This window comes from Delphinus delphis, chromosome 3 (assembly GCF_949987515.2).
Source record: "Delphinus delphis chromosome 3, mDelDel1.2, whole genome shotgun sequence".
Taxonomy (NCBI): domain Eukaryota; kingdom Metazoa; phylum Chordata; class Mammalia; order Artiodactyla; family Delphinidae; genus Delphinus; species Delphinus delphis.
The window spans coordinates 145,262,678-145,283,328 of record NC_082685.1 but is presented as its reverse complement, the minus strand read 5'-3'; the positions used below and the strand labels follow the sequence as shown (position 1 = coordinate 145,283,328).

The 20,651-nt window shown below is 40.6% G+C and overlaps 1 protein-coding gene across 1 annotated transcript in view; it reads right to left on the bottom strand.

Annotated features, from left to right (window-relative positions):
- The window catches only part of ADAMTS12 (ADAM metallopeptidase with thrombospondin type 1 motif 12), a 378,709-nt gene that overhangs the window by 128,560 nt on the left and 229,498 nt on the right, over nt 1–20,651 (bottom strand). The window contains exons 7-12 of the mRNA XM_060009627.1: nt 17,073–17,222; nt 11,477–11,620; nt 10,749–10,893; nt 5,890–5,982; nt 4,279–4,424; nt 1,494–1,663 (exon numbers count right to left, since the gene is read on the bottom strand). Of these exons, the coding sequence (XP_059865610.1) occupies nt 1,494–1,663; nt 4,279–4,424; nt 5,890–5,982; nt 10,749–10,893; nt 11,477–11,620; nt 17,073–17,222 (848 nt within the window). The remainder of the gene's footprint in view (nt 1–1,493; nt 1,664–4,278; nt 4,425–5,889; nt 5,983–10,748; nt 10,894–11,476; nt 11,621–17,072; nt 17,223–20,651) is intronic.

Genomic DNA, 20,651 nt, shown 5'->3' with positions numbered 1-20,651 from the left:
CCAAATCTTTAATTATAAGTATAGCTACTTGAGCCATCAGAGTGCAGCAGACACAAATTCAACCCTGACTCTGGCAGGTGTGGGTATCCCAAACTAAGCACCTGTCACAACACTGAGGCAGCTATGCCATTTTAGTCCTGGAAGAGTGCTCATTCAGAGTCTATAGTACTACTGACTCAACTAGTTCCAACAAAACAGAATGTCCAAAATACAGGTATAGGTAGTACCAACTGGGCTACACCTTTCATAACTATCTTTTTTTTTTTTTTGCACCCATATGAGTATATACACGAGCTTTCCTGTATTTGAGTACTTGGATCATAAAGTAAAATTGCACCAAAAACCAAATGACTCACTCCCCTAGAGCATGAATGATGCTAAACAACAGGCGACAAGGAGCAGACGTTGCCCATGACAAACAGCCATCAGGGTATTTTGGAGACACAAAGAAGGAAAAGCACTATTTTTTCCAAAAGCAATTGACTATAGCATTTTTCTAACAGTCCAAATATGTACTTTTCATTCATTGGCTGACATCTACAAGTCCTCTTCTGTTCTATCATGCTGCATTTCAGAAACTGAATAATCACAAAAAATGTGGTTACTTTTCACTACCTTGTCTCAAATCTCCTTAACTCATGAAAATCTTTCTTTCATTCTCTATTTGAATAACAAATAGCACAGATACTCTTTGAGGCTAATCTATAGCTAACAGTCAATGATTCTTCCTCATTTTCAATAGAGAATGTGTCACTGGTGCTGATTCAAGGGAAGCACTGCCAAAGCTGCTGCTGTTTGGAGAGCCCCCATCCTCTGATATGCATCCTTTAGATGCCTGATTTTACTTTTTACCCTTCTTATACTGTCCTATACATTACAAAATGTTGATTTCTGGCCCAGAGCTGGCTTTTATTCATTTCTGATCAAGTTTCTCATTCATTTTCTACCATCTTGTCTTTCCTTGTGCTTTTCTCCTCTCACTTGGAATTGATGACTCTATTTTGAATGCCTTCCCCCTCCCTTATGCCAAGAGAAAGACTACTCATGCTTAAGAATCATCAACTACTTCCTTGGAAGACTTCTTTGAAATTACTCCAAAACCATAATGATCATCTTTTCTGAATTTCTGCCAAAATTACATTCAGTTCCACATGCTCATCAACCAGCACTTTCATCAGTGATTAGTTTCTGAATCCCTACAAGCTCCACTTATTGCTTAGTTGCACCTCAGCTGTTTTGAAGTGAGCCATCATGTTTGATAAACTTCTCTTTTATCTCCAATATAGCTCAGCATGGAGTCGGAATATTCACCTTCAACATTTACTGATCCACTTAACCAGGTCAGTGTCTCCACCTCCTAAAATATAAAACTCTTGATGACACTATTCTCTTCTTGTTGAACTTTGCAAGGCATCACAGGTACCCTGACAGATAAATGCTTTCTGATAATGGCTGTAGTCTTAGATCTGGAATATACTCTCATAGCTCCTTACCTGGATTAAAAACTGGAAACCAGTGGTAGAATTCATTCTTGTAGGGAACAGTGTCAAACTCACTGCACTGCATCTGCCGAAATGTTGGTGTATCCGGGCGACAGGGGTGAATGTTGCACAAGCGATAGCGTTTTCTTTCTCCAGTGCAGTACTTCCCTCCAAACTTTGGTCTACACATGAAACACACAAACTCTTCTTTAATTTCCTTAAAGGCCAGCATTTTCTTTTAAAAATCCTCTGGCATCTGGCCATGCCCCTTCCTTGCCAAACCTTGTCCCTCTCTAGCCTCAAAACTCACCGTTTGAATAAATTCTTCAAATTTCCCACATTTTTGCTGTTGCCCATGAACATTCAGTCCCAAGTATATAGTTGCCTGTTTTGAAATAGTTTGACCCCATGGTCAATTAGTTGCCTGGTCATCAGTTGTGACTTTCTATTTCCTCCTTTTCATTCCCACAATCACCAAACTAGTTCACCCCTTATCTCCATTCCTGTCTGCCCTCTTCTTCCTCATTTAACCTACTGTACACACTCTTCTCTGGCTAATTTTTATGATTGCTTTAATTATTTTAGTTTCCTGTTTAAAAATCTTTAACGGCACCCCATGGCCTCAGAATCCAGTCTAGCCTCTTGAGCTTGGCATCCAAGGCCCTCATGATACTGACTTACCTCACCTGAAAAACTTTTCTTCCCACACTCCTCCTCATTTGCACACTGCTCCCATGATACAGGCTGACTTATTTGCTTTTATTTTTTCTGTGCTTCTAGATAGATTTCTGCTCTCTTAAGTCTCTAAACATCTACATACTGCCTGTGCTTTAAGGACCAATAAATGCTATCTCCATCTCCATCATGAATTCTTCCTGAATTCCTGCCTTAAGTAATCTCCTTCTCCTCTTAAATGACACTTTATTATCCTACTGTAGGCACTTCCTGCATTTATCACACCCAAAGATAATTCTTTGACCAAGGCAGTTCACATTCATTAACTCCCTGTAAGCGGGACTAAGAATTGTCCTTGAGAGTTGAGGGTAGGCTGGCTTCCTATCTGTGACGATGGAGTGACACTCTATGACTTGGCACCTCTCCAAGTCATTTCCATGCAAGAGCCTTTTGTGAGCCAAGCCCTGCTGGGTTCTCACTAGACAGCTGACTGATAACACATCAAGGATGCACTGACCTGAGTCTGTGACCTGAATCACAGAACTGAATCTGTTACTGTGTTTCCATTGCTATGGTTCTCAATGAACTTAAGCAAACCAGCTACTGAGATCAGACATGGTCACTCATCCAAGGAGACTCTAAGACAAACTGTAGCCTCTGAGATGGGAGTTGGGACTATTTTTTCCCCCTGAAGCCAAGTTAGAGGATCATCTTTCATTTCCCCAACAAGGATGTCCCTTTTCTGAGAACCATGGATCACTGACCATCCTCCCAGGAAGGCTACGGACTGGGTAGTGGCTGATACAGAACACTGACAATGGGTCCTAGAACAAATCACCTGTATTTCCTGATCTCTGAAATGGAAATCACTTTTCTGATCACATTGAAACAAACTATAAAGATATTCTGTAAAAATACTTTTTAAGGGATTTCTGGTTTTGAATTTTTGAAGTCACAGGAACTTTGTATTTAAACAAAAGGTAAGATTTTAAAACAATTTTGCCCAAATTCCTCAAATGTACACTTACTTATATGCATGGGAGATGGTAAAGATAACATAATAACTATCATTTACTGACAATTTTATGTAGTAGATATTATGTTAAACTCTTCATAGATGTTAATTTATTAACCCCTAGGATAAATTTTATATATATATATAGTTTATATGTATATATTTATATACATCTATACATACATGCATATATATATAGAAATATATTTATTATAAAAAGGAGAAGTAAGATTTGGAACTGAAACACTGAGAGAATTATAACCATATTTATCACTTTTAAAGAATGTGACTCTTACTCTTTAATGCAGACTAATGTAAATCTAGGTAAAAGAAGTTTAATACATTTTCTACTTACAGGAGGCATTGTATATACACTTTTTAAAAATTATACTTGGGAACTAGAATACTGAGAAATAATGAAATTAAGAATGTAATATATATTTGGAAATCAAGGAAATATATAATATCATTATACAAACTTAAAATATGAAAAAATTAAGCAATTTGATTAAAAAATTGAAAGCCACTTGTGAAATAACGTCTATGGAATCCTTGACAGGCTAATATGGAACTCTGAGGTTTACAAAATCCTAATCTAAAACATTAAAAATAATTATCCTCAAAAAATGTGCCTAGCTATTTAATTAGTCACCTAAGGGAAGAAGAATATTTTTATAAAATTGTACATTCATTATGATGGAAAGAAAGCTGCCATCTTATCAGCAAAATTGGGTCTAACTAATCCCCACTGATAGAATGCGGTTATTTAGAAGGATTTAATTGTGTAATCTCCTAAAGTCTTTCACATAGATTTTACTTTAAAAAAAAATTTGCTTATTTCTCCAAATGATGGAATCAGCTTACTTACCCAAGTTCTAGTAAGAACTAGTAAGTTCTAGTAAAACTCCAGTGCCAAGCCAAAATGAAACAAAGCCAAAAAGAACCACCTTTTTTTTCACACTCTATGAATCTTCCTCCTGGCTCCCTTTCATCTTTGGGAACATACCTGATTTCCCTCAGGAGGCCTGGGGTCACTGAAGTCGTGCTGTCCACGACTAGTCTCCCAGTGCTCATGGAAGGAAGGGAAATATCTTTGGCTGGACTTACTCAGGGTTGTTGCAGAGCCTCTCTGCACTCTGGGCTCCAGCTCCACAGGTCCTGGAACAGTGGGACCAGGGTGACCAGCGGCCCCAGCCTCCGGGAATACTCTCTGGTTTCTTGCCCACTGTGATACACTTGCCAGCCATACACCACTGGAAAGGGAAAAGGCAGGAGATGCATAAGTCAGGAAGGTTCCCATAGTAAGCTGAGTCAGGAAACCTAGCAGTCTAAACCCAGTTCTCCCAGAGCAAGCAGACTTCCTACAAGTCACACATCAGATGTAGCACAAAGAGAGCCTCATAAAAGAATTTCCCCCAAGAGTCTTGGGTTTTAGAATCAGAGTCTTTCAGGAATTAAAGGGAACTTTACAGTGCCTAGTTGCAGTGAATGCAGGAGTGTTACTCAAAGTGTGACTGACAGATTGCACCCCAGAAGTAAATCAACACACCGCTTCCTTCACTGAGGAAGTCTCGCCATGAAAAGCATGTCAGCTGAATATGCTTAGTAATATAGTTGTTCAGTAACGTAATTGATTTCCTTTCTGGTGCAAGCTTCTTATCTTGTTGAAGATAACAAACATTTTGCAGACTGGCACTGTGATAACACTTCTCTATAGCCTCTATGGGTATTTAATGTTTGCAGCAGATAACATCCTCCTGCAAAATGTCCACTCATTGCCAGAAAACACAAGTTGTTAAGAAGCTGAAGTTAGGCATCAAGAAAAATTTCTGCTTTCCTATAACTCTACCCATTCTTTCCAGTTCTGGTGTTTCAAGTGGCTCAGGAAAAAGTCCACTCTCTCCCTCTTCAAGGGAATCCTTCAACAACTACCAGTTTAGGAGGGTGGACACAGGAAAAGGGAAACAAGAAATGCAAGTTGGTTGTTAGAAATGGCCACATTTTCCTGGAGGATCTGGGCATGTTTCATCTGCTGGCCTCCTCTTTCTCATTATTTCTGGTCACTGTGTATTCTGATCAAGCTCTGTAATCTCAGTGATGGGTCATGCCACACTCAAGCTGTGTAAAGACACCCACTAAACACATAAATCCTAGGCCCACAATGAACCCAAATGGTGTTGTTGAGCAGCATGCATTACCCTGTTCTTAGGTAGTCTGGAGGATATCTAACATCTCTGAGTTCTTGGGTGTATGGCTTTCCTGCTTAGTAAGGTGCGTAGGACTTCAAGAAATGCAGGTCAGATGATGAGAAAGAAGATAACAAGTGGTCTAAATACAGCATCTTTGGAAAGAAGAACCCACTGGCTTGTCCTTCCCAATGTTCAATATGGAGGGGGGAAAAATGTCAAAATGAAGGTTGATAAGCCCAGCAGATGTTACTGACCACAAACTCCACGGAAAGTCATCGGGAAAAGATGGGCCAGATGTTTTATAATTGGAGCGTGGCCCTCTCTCCCTGACTACTTGTTTCCAGTGAAGGCTCAAAAGGAGTTGCGGAAGTGGAATCCTTTCCTTTGGCAAGTCTGACTGCGTGATGATCTGCCTTCACCCAGAGGCAGTTGCTCTCCAGGGCCTTCTCCTCTGCTCTCTCCAAGAATGCTAAGCCCTTCACCCACCACCTTCCTTCCTCACATCACTGACACGTCACGGACACGTCACCTTCTTCTCACCACATCGCGTCCCGTCTGCAGCAGCGTCCAGCTTGGAGCGACAAAAGCCTTTCACAGAGCACCACAGTGTCTGGCAAACATTCTGGAAAACAAACATGAGATTGTACTTTTTTTACGTTCAAAACTTGCACAAATACCGCAAAAAACAAACAAAAGAAACAAACAAAAAAAACCCTTGCACAAAAGCATGTGTACAGTGATGGTAAAATCTACACACACTCACCCACGTACCCACAATAAATGCTGCGGTTGTTAGTGAGTAACGTGATGCAAAGTAATCACACTAGAACCCTCAGTTTAAACTTAACTTGGACTTTGTCATCATTCGTAAACAGTGGTCTGTAGGCCATTCTAGGCAATATGAAAATGGGAGGTAAAACACATTTCCCAAGAGTTGAATTTCTATACCTGTGGCACAATATCCAGTACTCACTGCCCTTAGGCAGGGCAACCAGTGACAGTAGTAGTAGTCACTCCGGACTGTGATGGAAGGTGATCTGATTACCAACAGCTGGGCAGTTATAACTTGAACCTGCTCATTGAAGGAAAGTGAAACTATTCCATCCAGAAAACCTCAGCTTATTTACTTATTACCCAAAATAGCCAGCTTGGGTAGTTTTAGCTGCCAGGGAGTGAACTGAATCTTCCCTCACATTCCTCCTCCTGCAGTAGGAACAAGGGAAGGTTGACAAGATTCTTACATAGCATCTGAAATGGCTCAGCTGCTTCCATTCACCTTTTAGTCTTTCTTCTATCCACCTATCTGCCATCATTCCATCTACTTACTGTACTCTATATTAAATATGCTCCTTCATCATAAGATCTTGTATTTTTAACTATTTTAGAAAATTCTTAATTTTTATCTTTCTAACTCTTGCCTCTCCATGTTTACAACTTTTGCAACTATTCTCTCCCTTTGCAACTCACAATGTTTGTTGATGGGTCTTCCTATTCCACCCTTCATGTTTCAACTTTACTTTCGTATTTTTTAGCTCTCAATTTTCTTATATGTAAAAGTTGAAAAAGCCTGGATTTCTATCAGGAAAAGGCCAGCCTCTCCTCCATCACACAATTCTGAGAAACACTCAAGTGGGATGGGAAGTAATTTTCTCAACTCTAAACTTCAACTGACTGATTTTCTCTTCAGCTCTGTCAAGTCTGCTGTGTAACTCATCCACTAAATTTATAGTCAATCATGATATTTTTCATTTCTAGAGGTTGTAATTGTTCTTCACATCTACTTTAAATATATCATATAGTGCTTTTTCTTCCCTTTTCTTATATAAAACTCCTCTTTTATGCATCTATTTTATTATCCCTACCTAAAAAATTCAATTATCCAAAGCTCTTGAAGGTTTATTGTCTTTCCTTATTTAGTTGAAGATAGACCATCTTACATTTTTAATTAGGTGCTGAATTGTGAACTCAACTGAACAAAGCTTTATCTATTGGAGTTTTGTGCATCCTTAGCTGAGTGTTGGCTCCTCCAGGGCAGTTTTTCAGCCTTTGTTTCTACCAGGAAGCCCATGGTATTATCAGGTCAGAAATATTTTCATGTTAATTTTTTTGAGGGGTTCTCAAATCATGTAAGAGTATAAATATGAACTCTAAATTGGCATGAGGCTGGCCCATGGTTGGAAGTTTCTAGTGAGGAAGTTATCCACCAGCACCCTTCTCCCTCAAAACTCAGGCTGAGATAAAAGATGCTTCTCTGTCATCTCCCTTTGTTGGTGGTGGATTTCTTCTAATCTACTCTGTCATGGAGGTGTAGCTCTTAAAGGCTCCCAGCTTCAGATAGGGGTCTCAATCCTAACTCACTGTGCTGCTCAAGGTGAACATCTCATTGTCTGTTGCCATTCAGATGTTAAAATCAAAGCCCTTTAGTTATTTGATGCTTATCACTCCTTTTTTGTCCCCCCCAGGATATTTTTAAAGTTTCTTATAAATTCATAATGCATTTATAAAGAATGATATTCTGGGTGAGGATATACAAGAACTCTCTGCACTATTTTTGCAGCTTCTTTTGAGATGTAAACTATTTCAAGATAAACAAAAGTTATAATAAAGAAGGATGATGCTACATTCTCTAGTATTTTAGTTTTTTTTTTTTTTTAATATTGAAAATGATTAGGTTATCTTGGCTGCAATATGCAGGGATTTGAAGACTTTATTCACTTATTGATTGAGTGCCTACTATGTGCTAGGTACTGCTGAATGCCAGGAATAAAAATTCCCTCAGAAAGCTGACAACATAGTAGGGGAGGGTATAAACAAGTGAGAAGCAACTATAATATAGTCTAGTAAAAGCTTTGTCAAAAAAATACATAGATGTGAACAATAGGATGTGAAGTGATATTTAAGCTCAGACTCAAATGATGAGTAGGAGGGATGGTTCAAAGGAACCAGAGCATGTAAAGTTCTGGAGGTAGTGGAGAACCCAGCATGTACAGGGAATGAAGTTGTTCAGTACGGATAAACAGAATATAAAAGAAGATTTGACCAGAGATAACCAGAAAAATCCTTACCTCTATAAAACATCTACAATCCTGGATAAAATATTCTAAATGTTTTAAACACATTCCTGAATTGGTAAGGAAGTAAGGGAAATCCTCAGAGGCTAAAAATGTAGGAGAAATTGTTAATCTGAAGATACAAACCTAGTAACTTAGATTTTAGTTTTGATGGTCACTTGGGCACTGGAGAAAATGCCTCACGTCTATGTAGGGTGGGAAGTTCGATTTAATACCTCATATAAGGCCATAACCCCAAAGGACTACCCCCTGACTGAAAGAAACCTCGGAACACAGCTGGGAAACTTGTCTGTTTTGACTTTAACTCTAGAAGGAGTGGTAAAATGTTACCCCTGAGAGTTTGCATCCATACTGGCCCTGATCTCACTCATGTAGATAGTCAAATAACATCCAACCAATAATTTATTTTAAATGGACCCAGGGATGGCAGTGAAATTTCTCTCTGAAAGAATGTGCCTTCCATCTAAACCCTAAAGAATAGCCTGACATGAAGTTTCACAACCGAGAGTTCACAATAAAAGCAGAAATTGACAAAAGGAAATAATACATAATAAGTGAGACCTAGAAGAAACCCCAAATAGGAGAAGCAGACCCACACAGACTCTGGACATCAGAATTGTCCATTATAATTTGCAATTATAAATTGCAAAATAAATGTGTCTTTTATGATTAAAGAAGGAGAAGATCATATTGAAAGTCTGAATTAGAAATAAGATCATAAAAAAAGCAGAGAAAATCTAGAAAAATAACAAAAGAAACTGTTCTAAGTTTTAAAAAAGTACCATAAATGAGATTAAAAAGTCAATAGACAGGTTAAACAAAGGACTGGACATATCTGAAAAACGAACTAGTGAGTTGGAAGGGAAAGAGGAAGAAATTACACAAAATGCAGAGATGTGAAGAAATGAAAAATATGAAGAATATGAAGTGATAAAATCCAACATACATATACTTAGAATTCCAGGTTAGAGAGTAGAGGGTTAAGATAATATTTTAAGAGATAAGGCCAAAGAGTGAGAGAGAGGATGAATCCTGAAGCCCCTTTTAAACCATTTTAGAGAATTTGAATTTTATTGTAGGGCCATAGGGAGGCTGTGAAATATTTTAATAAGAGAGGAACACAATCAGATTTCCTTCATAAAGGTCGATTTGGCTGTGTTTTGGAGAGTGGAGCAGAGTTGAGGGGAGGTGGTCAGAGTCTTAGAAAGGAGACCAATCAGGGGACTACTGAAATCATAGGAACAGGTGGTCTTTAGACATATTTTGGAGGCAGAATTAGCAGAACTTGGCAACCAGTTCGAAGTAAGGTGAGGGATTTTTGCAACAACCTTACTTTCTCCGTTGTCTTGCTTGTGCTGTCTGAGCAGTTACTTCCTCTTCAGCGTTCTCTCTATATGTCTCTTTTTGTATTTATCTGACTGTATTGAAATTTCTCTGTCTGCCTCCCCAACCAGAGAATGAGCTCCTCAAGGTCAGAGAATTTACTTTATTCGTTCTTGAGGTCTCATCTTTTTCACCCTATTCAGTACACAGCACAGAATCTGGCAGGGGTCAACGAGACCTGCCTTGTTCATGTCTGTGTATTAACACTGACACTTGCGCACTAAAAGGGATGAGTTCAGAGAATAGGCAAGACCCAGATCACAAAGGGATGCCATACAAAGGAGTTGGGACTTGATCCTGTGGTCAGTGAAGACCCTAAGAGCAGAGAAGAGCCACAGTTAGATTTGTGTCTTTTTGAAATAACTTAAGCAAGAGTGTGAAAGAGGGAGAGGTTGGGTACGAGGTAATTACAATAGAAGGAGAGGTGATGAGAAAGTGAATCAGGAGAAGGGTAGTGAGAATGAAGATGACATGTCAGAGCCACAAATGCCATCAGAGGCTAAATGTCAGGGCTTGACTTATCACTTGGATGTTGAAGAAAATAAAGGAGAAGAATGAATTAGGGATAAATCTTATTCCTACCTTGGCATCTGGAGGTGCTCTTCAATCAGAGAGGAAATTCAGGAAAGGGAGCAACTTTAGGGATTAAGTTGGTTGCTATGGAGTCTGCAGGTGTGAATAACTGTGATTCTTGAAAATCACTGTAGAATTTTCTTTACCACCACCCGGTTGCAAAGGATACCAAGGAGGTGGGCCAAGGAATATAAATGACCTCAACTTCAGTCCTTCTGCCTTACAGACATCTTGCCATGAATAGAAAGTTTCCATTTCTGGCTCTTCAGATTTCCAAATATTTCCCTGGCCCTTCCTTTACCATGCTGGATCTCAAGCCCTGCCCATACCCACCAGAGGCACCAATATACCCAACACTTACTTCTACTTCCTGGCAGAAGGTAGCATTGGGGCCATACTGCAGCTGGCATTGGTGGTGAACATCATAGATCACTCCAGGGGCAATGACGTTGGACTTCAAGCCTTTCTTTTTGGGGTTGTCATCAAGACAGAACCCCCAGCCTCGGCTGAAAATGAGTTAATAGAAATGAGAGCAGTTGCTTATGATCTCCTCCTAAATGAAAGATTTAGTCTTTCATTCAAGAGAAACTTCCATTCCTCTAGTGTACTCTGTCCTTCAAGACAACTTTATTTCTATCAGGCCCAAGGTGAGAGTTGTCTAAAAGGAAATGCAAATCGCATCTCACACCATTTGTTCAGATGTGATCTAAGAAATACAAGCAGTGGTAAAGTGAGAAAATCACCATCTTACCCCAAATGGGGTACAATGAACACTGACTTGTCTGGGTTGCTTCTGCCAGTCCCCAGGGACTTAACTCACGATCAGGTCATAAAGAGCCACCTTCAGACAGAAGCAAGCTGAAGGGGGAGTTGGGGGGAGACGGAGTATTCACCCGGCTGAGGCTGGAGGCAAATCCACCTAGATCTCAGGGTCAGAAAGCAGCAGTGAGGTCCACCCCTTCTGTTGCCACCCTCATACTGTGACCTGTGAGAGGAACTGAGACTTTTCCGGGCCTCGGGTAGAACTCAAAGTGACTTCCGGTTTACAGAGAGCCAAGTGAGGCTGTCCTGAGATGTGCGGTCACTTACTCCAGGAAGCGGGTGATGTACTCCTTGCTGCACTTGGACCACGTCAGTGGGGTGGGATTGTACTGGAGCTGGCGGGACATGATGGACGGGTGCCTGCCCACAGGCTCACAGTCATTTTCCTTCCCGTCATGCTGGATGCCGAAGCTGCAGGGGGAAGAGACACAAGGATATCAAGGAGGCAGGCGTGAAACAAGGAGAAAACCACAGTTTCTCCAAGGTGAAAATAACCCACGGAGATCCACCTCTGTACAGAAGGTATCTAATTACCAAGTGGGCCTTTGAAGTTGGAGGGGTCTAGCTAATTTTCAACTCAAAAGCACAGGAAACATTTCAGGCATGGCTTTGTTTCAAATATGCAACCCCTGGGAGCCATGTGGCTAATTCAAAAACTTCTGTTTGGCAGAAAGCTAAAAGCTTCCAGTTTGGCTTTGGCTTCTGTGAGACTAGAGTCGGGGGCAAATCTTGCGTCCAGCTGTCCTCTTTCTCCTGCTGTAGCAACCGTAGCACAAAAGAGCAAAACCTTCCTCTTCCCTTTTCATCATAATTTAAGGGAGAGCATGAGAGGGGAAGCCTGTGGAAGACTTTGTCAAAGGCCACCAGCTTGGAGGGGATGGATTTCTTTCTAGTATTGTTATGAGTCCTCCAACATCAGATATTAGGGAGACCTTACAGTACAAGGGTTAAGAGCGGGGTATCTGAAGACAGATGATTTGGATTTGAATTCCAGCTCTGCTACTTAAGGATCTGTGAGTTACTGAAACTTGCTGAGTTTCACTGAGCAGAAAATGGAGTCATCATCATAGTCCTGGGATGAGATTTGAGTGGAAGGAAGTTTGAAAATCACTGAGCAAGGTGCCTGGCATATATATATGTTGTGTAAATGACAGACATTTTTTATTGCTGTTTTTATCATTGTCTAGCTAGCTTATTTCCCTTTTCTAGATAAGTAAGTTGAGAGTCTAAGATCTGTCAAAAGTCATGAGCTAGTTTGTGGCAAAACTAGGTCTTCTGCAGATCTTTGTGCTCCTAAATCAGTGCTCTTGTCTGTGTCTTGCTGGGTTGGCTCCCTGACCTCCCACTGCCAGGGATGACCAGGTGAAGCAACCTTGAAAGGCCCTAAAGTGCTTAACTGACTCCCATGGCAAGGAGGTGCCTGGGAAACAGGCAGACTGAGAAGTGTCAGTTTATAAGCCAAACCCTCAGGATCACCATCAAGATGACTTCTGAGTCCCCACAAGACCCCTCTCCGCTGGAATCTGCTTATTGGACACTTACAGCCTAGAGATGTTGGCTCAACTTTCCAAATCTGAACAGAGGAAAGTATGACCTCTTACACTGCTAGTGAAATTCAATCCCTCTGACAGGGAAGCTCATATCTAACTTTAATAAAATCTCCTGATCAACATTAGCAGCTCTTGCAGAAAATAGTCTTTGGGGGATTTAGGGATTTTCTTGTATTATTTTTAATGCATTAAGATGTTATCAACTTACTTACAGACTCTGATCACATTCCACATGAATACAAAACTCACAAAGGAGTCAGGGAATTAATCTACAGAGCTCTCACCACCCAACCACAAAGAATTTAATTCAATGAAAGTTGTTTCCCCCCACCCCCCAAGCAAGCCTTCCCCAGCCTGTTGCAAATCCAGTCCTACCCAGTTCATAAGGTATTCCACAAGTTCACCTGTTCAATAATTAGGAAAAATCCTAAACAAGCATGGTTCTAAAAATCTCCATGAATAATTGTTTTTCTAGCATTGGCTATTCCAATAAGACAAGCGGGACTTCCCTGGGGGTCCAGCGGTTAAGACTTCACCTTCTAGTGCAGGGGGTGCAGGTTCGATCCCTGGTCAGGGAACTAAGATCCCACATGCCTCGTGGCCAAAAAACCAATAAGACAAGCCATATGGCTGGATCCTGTATACTGGGTGGCTTCAAACCTATACTCTAAATATATTAGTTCCCCAAAAGGAACTGATTTTGTTCCCTCCAAAGTTTTTAATTCACTAAAGCATTCCCCCTACAGTTTTATCACTCCTCTGTGCTCCCATCCAACAAAAGAAAAGCAGTGCTGCTAAACAAAGGTCCCTCTGGACATGTCTACTTTCTCTAAATGGGGGCAGCACTCCTGTCACATGGGATCAGTGGGTCAATGAATAATGAGAGAGAAGGAAAGCACATGGGGTCAAAGGGATGGAAGGTGTTTCCAGGAAGCTACTTTCCAGCAGGCGGGATGAACCTCAAGAGCAGCTTGGAGTAAGGAGCCTACTACAGTCTGAAACAACTAACTGGGCTGTTGGATTAGCCTGCTTTACTACATCTTTGTTTTGTAATTCCTGTTAGATGGGTTTATGAAATTATAGACATGAAACAGTAAGCTAAGTCACTGCCTGGGTTTCAGGGTATCACTTGGTGAGACATTCTCTGCCTTTTACTGTTTATTTTATGGTGGAGCAGAACCAGCAGAGAACAAGAATCATCAAAGTATGAATGTGAGCTTTTCTAACGCATTCAGAAAATATCAATTTGGTATATGCAACAAGCAAAGCTCTATAAATGAAATAAATGGAATATCACAATCCAGAAGAGTGGGATATATTGGGTGGATATTGCATTTTAAGTGTTCATCTCTATCGTGATATTTTCATTACTTAAAGGAAAAGGATGCTACGTCTCAGAGAGACATTTTAAATTTCCTGCTGGAATTCCATCTTCATTTTTGGTAACTCACCCAATAAGGGATGAGAGCTTAGGTATGGATGATGGATGTAATCCAGGCTTCTCATAAACGGAATTTTAAATTTTCTCAGAATAAAAATCAAACTATTTATTTAGGCCATAGCACAAGTTAGTTAACTTCACTTTCTCTTTTGCATCCTACGCAATCAGTGATGAAACAACTACGTTTTCAAGAACAATGGGGTATCTTTGTCATTGAACTATAATGAGTATCTTCTTAGGATCGTAGCTTATTGTGTTTTTCTTTTTCTGGGCAGCTTCAGGCCATTTCATTGATCTGCCCAGGGTTTCTCAGTTTGGTTCACAGCTAGTTAGAACTTTACACCTAAAGAAGGAACTAAATATCTCAGACGCATCTTTAGCTATGAACAAGTTTCTCAGGACACTCCAAGACACTCCTAATGTCTTCTTCAGTTTTGTGTCTTACCAAAGCATTTTTTTCTATCACTCAAACTCAAGGTTATATGTCTTCTTTCAACTTTGTCTTTCTTATCAGTGACCCAAAACTTTTTTTTTTTTGCCATTTAGAAGACAGTGTTCTATTTAGGTCATCTGTACATGGCCCAAGGTCCTCTTTCAAAAATTAAACTTTTAATTTATTATATTTATGTATTAATTTTATAATATTATATCATTATAGATTCAGATGCAAGTTGTAAGAAATAATACAAAGAGGTCCCATGTACCCTTTACCCACTTTCCCCTCATGGTAACATCTTGCAAAACTGTAATACAATATCACATCTAGGATACTGATGTTGATACAGTCAAGACAGAACATTTTTACCATCACAAGGATTCCTCACATTGCACTTTATAGCCACACTCACTTCTTTCCCTCCCCCATTCCCTCCTCAAACCCTGGTAGCCATTAATATGTTCTCTATTTAGATAATTTTGTTATTTCAATAATGCTGCGTAAATGGAATCTTACAGTATGTAACCTTTTGGGATTGGCTTTTTTCACTGAGCGTAATCGTTCAAAGATTCATCAAGGTCATTGCATGTATCAATAGTTGGTCCCTTTTTCTTGCTGAGTAGTATTCCATGGTATGGATCCAGCACATTTTATTTAACCATTCACCATATTGAGTTGAAACAACCCCTGGGTTTCTTCCAGTTTTGGGCTATTAAGACTAAGCCTCTATAAACATTCATGCAGAAACTAACACAACATTGTAAAGCAATTATACTCCAATAAAGATGTGCAAAAAAAAAATTCCTGTATAGGCTTTTTGGTATGAACATAAATCTTCATTTCTCCAGGATAAATGCCCAGGAGTACAATTGCTGGATCACATGGCAGTATTACCACTAGTTTACTTTTTAAAAACTGCCAAATTGAATTGAATATATAAAGGATCCATTCTTGACACAAGTGGTGAGCATTTGAGAATGTCTTCTCCACTTTTCTTTAGCTTGGGCATCCCATTGCTGGGAATGTCTTGAGCAATCATTTCTCAGTTTGACCTAGTTATATTCACTTGACATTGCTTGGTCAGCAGATGCTGCTGATACCAATGACTTTATTGGAAGTTACAAGGGACAGTCCTTCCACATATCAGGATTGAGGATGCCTATACGTTTGCACATACTAATAATTTTCATTTTGCCAACTTATTATCAACACGCCAACAACTATGGCCTGGTCTTTTCAAGACCTAGCATTCTGTCCTCAATCATTATTTAATCATAAGCAAGTCCCTTAACCTCTTTGTATTTGAATTTTTGATAATTAAGGATACTAGAGTATATCACATTTATCTCCCAGGGCTTTTTGGTAAGGATCAAAGAAATCATAGTACCTAATTCAACCTACTCATTTCAGAGATAAGGAAATAAGCACAAAGAGGTGAAGGGAATTCTCTAAGGTCATAATACTGGTTGGGAAAATCCAGAATAAGCTCTAAGCCGATACTCTGGTTTTGTACTTCAGGTAAAAGTATTTTGAAAAGTTCCAATATTATATGAGAAAAATGGTGCGGAAGCTCAGGCCAGAGAGGCTGGGCCTTGAATAATCCAGTGAACAGGGCTATTCCTAAACAGGCAGGGGTATAGTTGAGCCATTTATAATGACTCCCCACTCTGAGCTTCCAATCAGTGTGCTGTTCTCTTATTTGTGGTTAATACATACACCAATAAATTATGAATAAGCTAAGATCTTTCCTCCATGGGAACTTCTGATACCTAGAGAATCCAGAATCCTCATTATTCCTTTATTCAACCTTTCTGAAACCTGCCTTCAGTCAATTCACCTAATCAAATTCACACATTTGTGTGACAACTTGGACCTTCTGTTAACTGGTGTTTGTCTGTCTTCCAAGTTTATAGCAGTTTTCCAGTTTTTCTTTATTCAGTGTTCTCCTTTAATACATATAAGTAAAATGGGACTAACAATAGTATCTACTTCATAATGTTGTTGAGAGGATTCAGTGACACAATGCAAAGCATCTGGCATAAAATGTTAAGGTTTATGAGTTTTTAGTGATATTAACAATATTACAGTTTCATAAGAACTAAATAGGGATTGTTATTCCTGAATTAATCAATTAAGTTAAAGCTTGTCTCCTTGTTTCTGCTTGCTTCATTCTAACTCAGAGAATTGCAGTGGCCTCTTTAATTCTGTGATGTCGATGGTACAAGGGGTCAGAGCAGAGAAGACAGTGGAATCTTTGTCATGTGTGATTCCCCATTCCCCCCTTTACAGATGAGGAAGCAGAGAGTTAAGAGGGTGATTCTCAAGCCACAATGCAATCAGATTCTCCTGACACCCTGTTTAAGTTTCCCTCCATTCCCTCTACTGATGCTGATGCATGAACATGAGGAAGACATCTCAGTTTCCTTGGCCCTTTACCTGTGTCCAAGCTCATGGGCAATTGTGAAAGCCAAGGGGAGTCCAGAATCTTCATTGATGTTACAACTCCGGTGAGGCTGGCACATTCCCGACAGGTGGGACAGACCCAGAGTCTCACAGGGGCGATTGACACCAGCACAGATGTCTTTTCTGAAAGTAAAGAACAGAGATGAGGAGGTACACAAAGAAACATCTAGGAAAAAAAAAAACCCTCCTGGAAAAAATCTGGGTATTAATTCACATTCAATATGGTCTGTAAAGCATGATTAAAATTGTTTTAATAGTCCATACGAATGAGGGAGCAATTTTGAATTCACTAGAATTATTCTGATTTCACCACTTGATGACTGAATCTCACTAACACCTGAAAAAGGTAGGAAACTATGGCAAATGTTCTACTTTGAGTTGTTTTTGCTCTTAATCTCAGGAGACCAAATTATATTATTTGACCCATAAGGGAAGGATTTGACTGAAAACTGGAATTAATTTGAACTTTTAAATAGGGAAGGGAGAACCATCAGTGGCTGAGGTTTTTTCAGACATGAAAACACCTTTTTGGTTGTTCTGAGGTCTGTCATCAAAACTCATCTGAGAATTTTTAGTCATTCATGAAAAAGGGAATTGGTGCAATCAACCCATCCAGAGATCAAATTAATGGTCTCTCCAGTTCCACCACCCTAACAATACTGCATATGGGAGGGGATGGACACACAAACACTCCTAGAATCTTACAAAATACTAGTTACAGCTTTTAAATATAAAAATGTGCTCCCATATCCTAGAAGGGCTCATTTCAATCAGTGACAAGAGTTTTGAAGAGTCATTAATTAGTCATATGGTTTTCTTTAGTTCAAGAAGTCTTCGCCAAGAAAGACTAGCACAAACGCCAACAGGGTTCTGAGCTTTAGCTGGTTGCAGACCTTCAGATCATGGGGTTTATGTGGGTGTGATTTCTGGCAATAAATGGTCTGCTTTTTGTGTCCATTGGGCCATAGAAAAGGTTCAGGCTCTGAGAACCCCCATAAGTTCTCAGTTCTCCAAGAGGCAATGGCTGGGACAATGGAACAGGAGAAAGCAACTGTCATCTCCCAGCATGCGCAGCAGACGTGAATCCGCACCCCTACTAGCAGTGGTAGTTCCGTGTTGGAGAGCTAGATTGGATCATATAGCTCAAGAACTTCAAATAATTTCTGAGTCTGTGGGAGGACTGACCAAACGCTTTTCCACCCCTACTGCTAGATTTACTTTTTATTATTTCATTAAAAAAAAAAAAATCTAGGTCTGCATGGAGCTGCTGGGAAAAGATGAATGATGCTTTTTGGTAATCTACCAACTTTCTGAAAGTATAGGAAGTTGGGTCCCTTAAATAACTGTTCATTGAGTGCCTATTATGTATCCAGCACTAAAGAAGATAAAAGCAGGTAACAAAAGGATTGTAAGATAGGGGTGGTCTTGCAGGCAAAGAGCTCCAGGAGGAGATCAGCTCCACCTCCACCATGCACTGAGGATAGTAAAAGAGAAAACACGCCTTGGCATGCAGCCACCAGCCCCATTTCACAAGGCATGTTCACACCAAAACCACCTTCTACTGAATGCACCTCTATAGCGAGCTCTGTTGAAGTGGATCTCAGTGTAGTCCTCCAGAAGCAAGTTCAGTCTTATACTTCCCTCCCTTCCTGAGCCTACCTATTTCTTCAGAGCAGAGGTTCTCAACAGGGGTTGACTTTTGTTCCCCGCAGCCTCCTAGGGAACATCTGGCAACGTCTGGAGACAATTTCAGCTGTCACAACTTCGAGGAGGGCGCTACTGCCATCTCATGGATAGAGGCCAGGGATACTGTGTTTTGTTTTGTTCTTTTCTGATATTTATTTATTTTTGGCTACGTTGGGTCTTAGCTGTAGCATGCAGGATCTTTTCTTGTGGCCCGTGGGGTTCTCTCTAGCTGTGGTGCGTGGGCTCCCGAGTGCGTGGGGTCTGTAGCTGTGGCACACAGGCTTAGTGGCCCCGTGGCGTGTGGGATCTTAGTTCCCAGACCAGGGATCGAACCCACGTCCCCTGCATTGGAAGGTGGATTCTTAACCACTGGACCACCAGGGAAGCCCCCAGGGATACTGTTAAATACACTTCAATGCACAGCCCCTCACAGCAAAGAATTAGCCAACCCAAAATGTCAATGGTGTTGATATTGAGAAATTCTGCTTCAGAACTTGAAATTCTCTCTACTGTCTAGGAGTTGGTGAGGTTCATCAAAGCTTGAAACCGGACCCCTGTTCTAAGGAAGAAAAATTATCACAGTAAGAAAAAAAGGAGAACAGATCCTTCGTATTCTTACTGAGTAATAGTACGGCTATTGGGGTCAAGCTACCTGGATTTAAGTCTCTACTGTACCTGTTAAAAGCAGTGAGATTTTGGGCAAGTGACATAATTAAGCCTCAGTTTCTCCATCTGTACAATAGGAATGATTGACAGTAATGAACTACCAGGGTTGTTGTGGGGATTAAATGGAATGATGATTGTTCTAACAGATGTAGCATAGGGCCTGGCCCGTGTCAAATACTCCCTAAAGGCCAACTATCATTAACTCACTGATTTATGCATGTGCGAATGAGAGGAGAAACTATTTCTGCTTTCAGGGAAAGAAAGGAGACGGTGCTGAGACACAGCTGCCAGGTGGCCGATGCTGGTCCCATGATCCAGGGTTCTTCCCTACAGCCAGGTCCTGCCTAGACCGAAGTCTTCCCCTGGCCACTTGCCTGGGTCCTCATGGCTGCCTGCTGGCTCCCCAAAGCCTCTGTGCTTACATTCTACACCCACACCAACCTATTTCCCAGGGGAGCTATGATCAACCCAGGTGTCATAAGACCTAATGAACCTAATGTAATAGGTTTATGCCACAGACATATTTTGGAACGTATTTGCATTCAACCGAAGTTTTGATACTATCACTCAAAAGAGTGATTCTAATGATTGGAATTTTGGGTCAGGGTAAGGCAGAAATTTGGATAGGGTGGGGGCTGATCATCATCCCTTGTACATAACCTATGCACTGGGATAACCCTGTCAAAGGGACAGATGACAAGCCAAGGTGTTCAGGGGCAGCCTGTCCTCCCCAGGGACAACAAACAGACACCCAGGGCCTTTCCGCTCATGAGGGTCTCTTCAGCTGGAGGGCCAGGCTGAAAGGCCTCTTCCACTACACATCTCTGGATTTCAGGTTGTGTCTGAATGTGCATAGGAGTGCCCAGTGAAAACTTACTTTCCCCCCATTAAGAGCTTCATTTGTCCAGATTAAAATAGTGTCTGTTACATAGTAGGTACTCAAAAAATATTTAATGAATCAATGAGCAAACATAGCATTCCAAGAGCCTAGGTTGATCAGGTAAATTCACTAGCTTTTCACAGCTATGAGTCCTAGAAGGTCTGACGGTTCTTCTTTAGCACCATAGGGTCACTCTGTAGTCAGAACAAATAGTATCTTCATGAGGGTAAAAGGGAGAAAGGTGCAAGCAAACCACTCTGCCTATTCAGGGGAGGACCTTCTCCCCATATTCTGTCTTCAACATCAGTCAGAGATGGGTT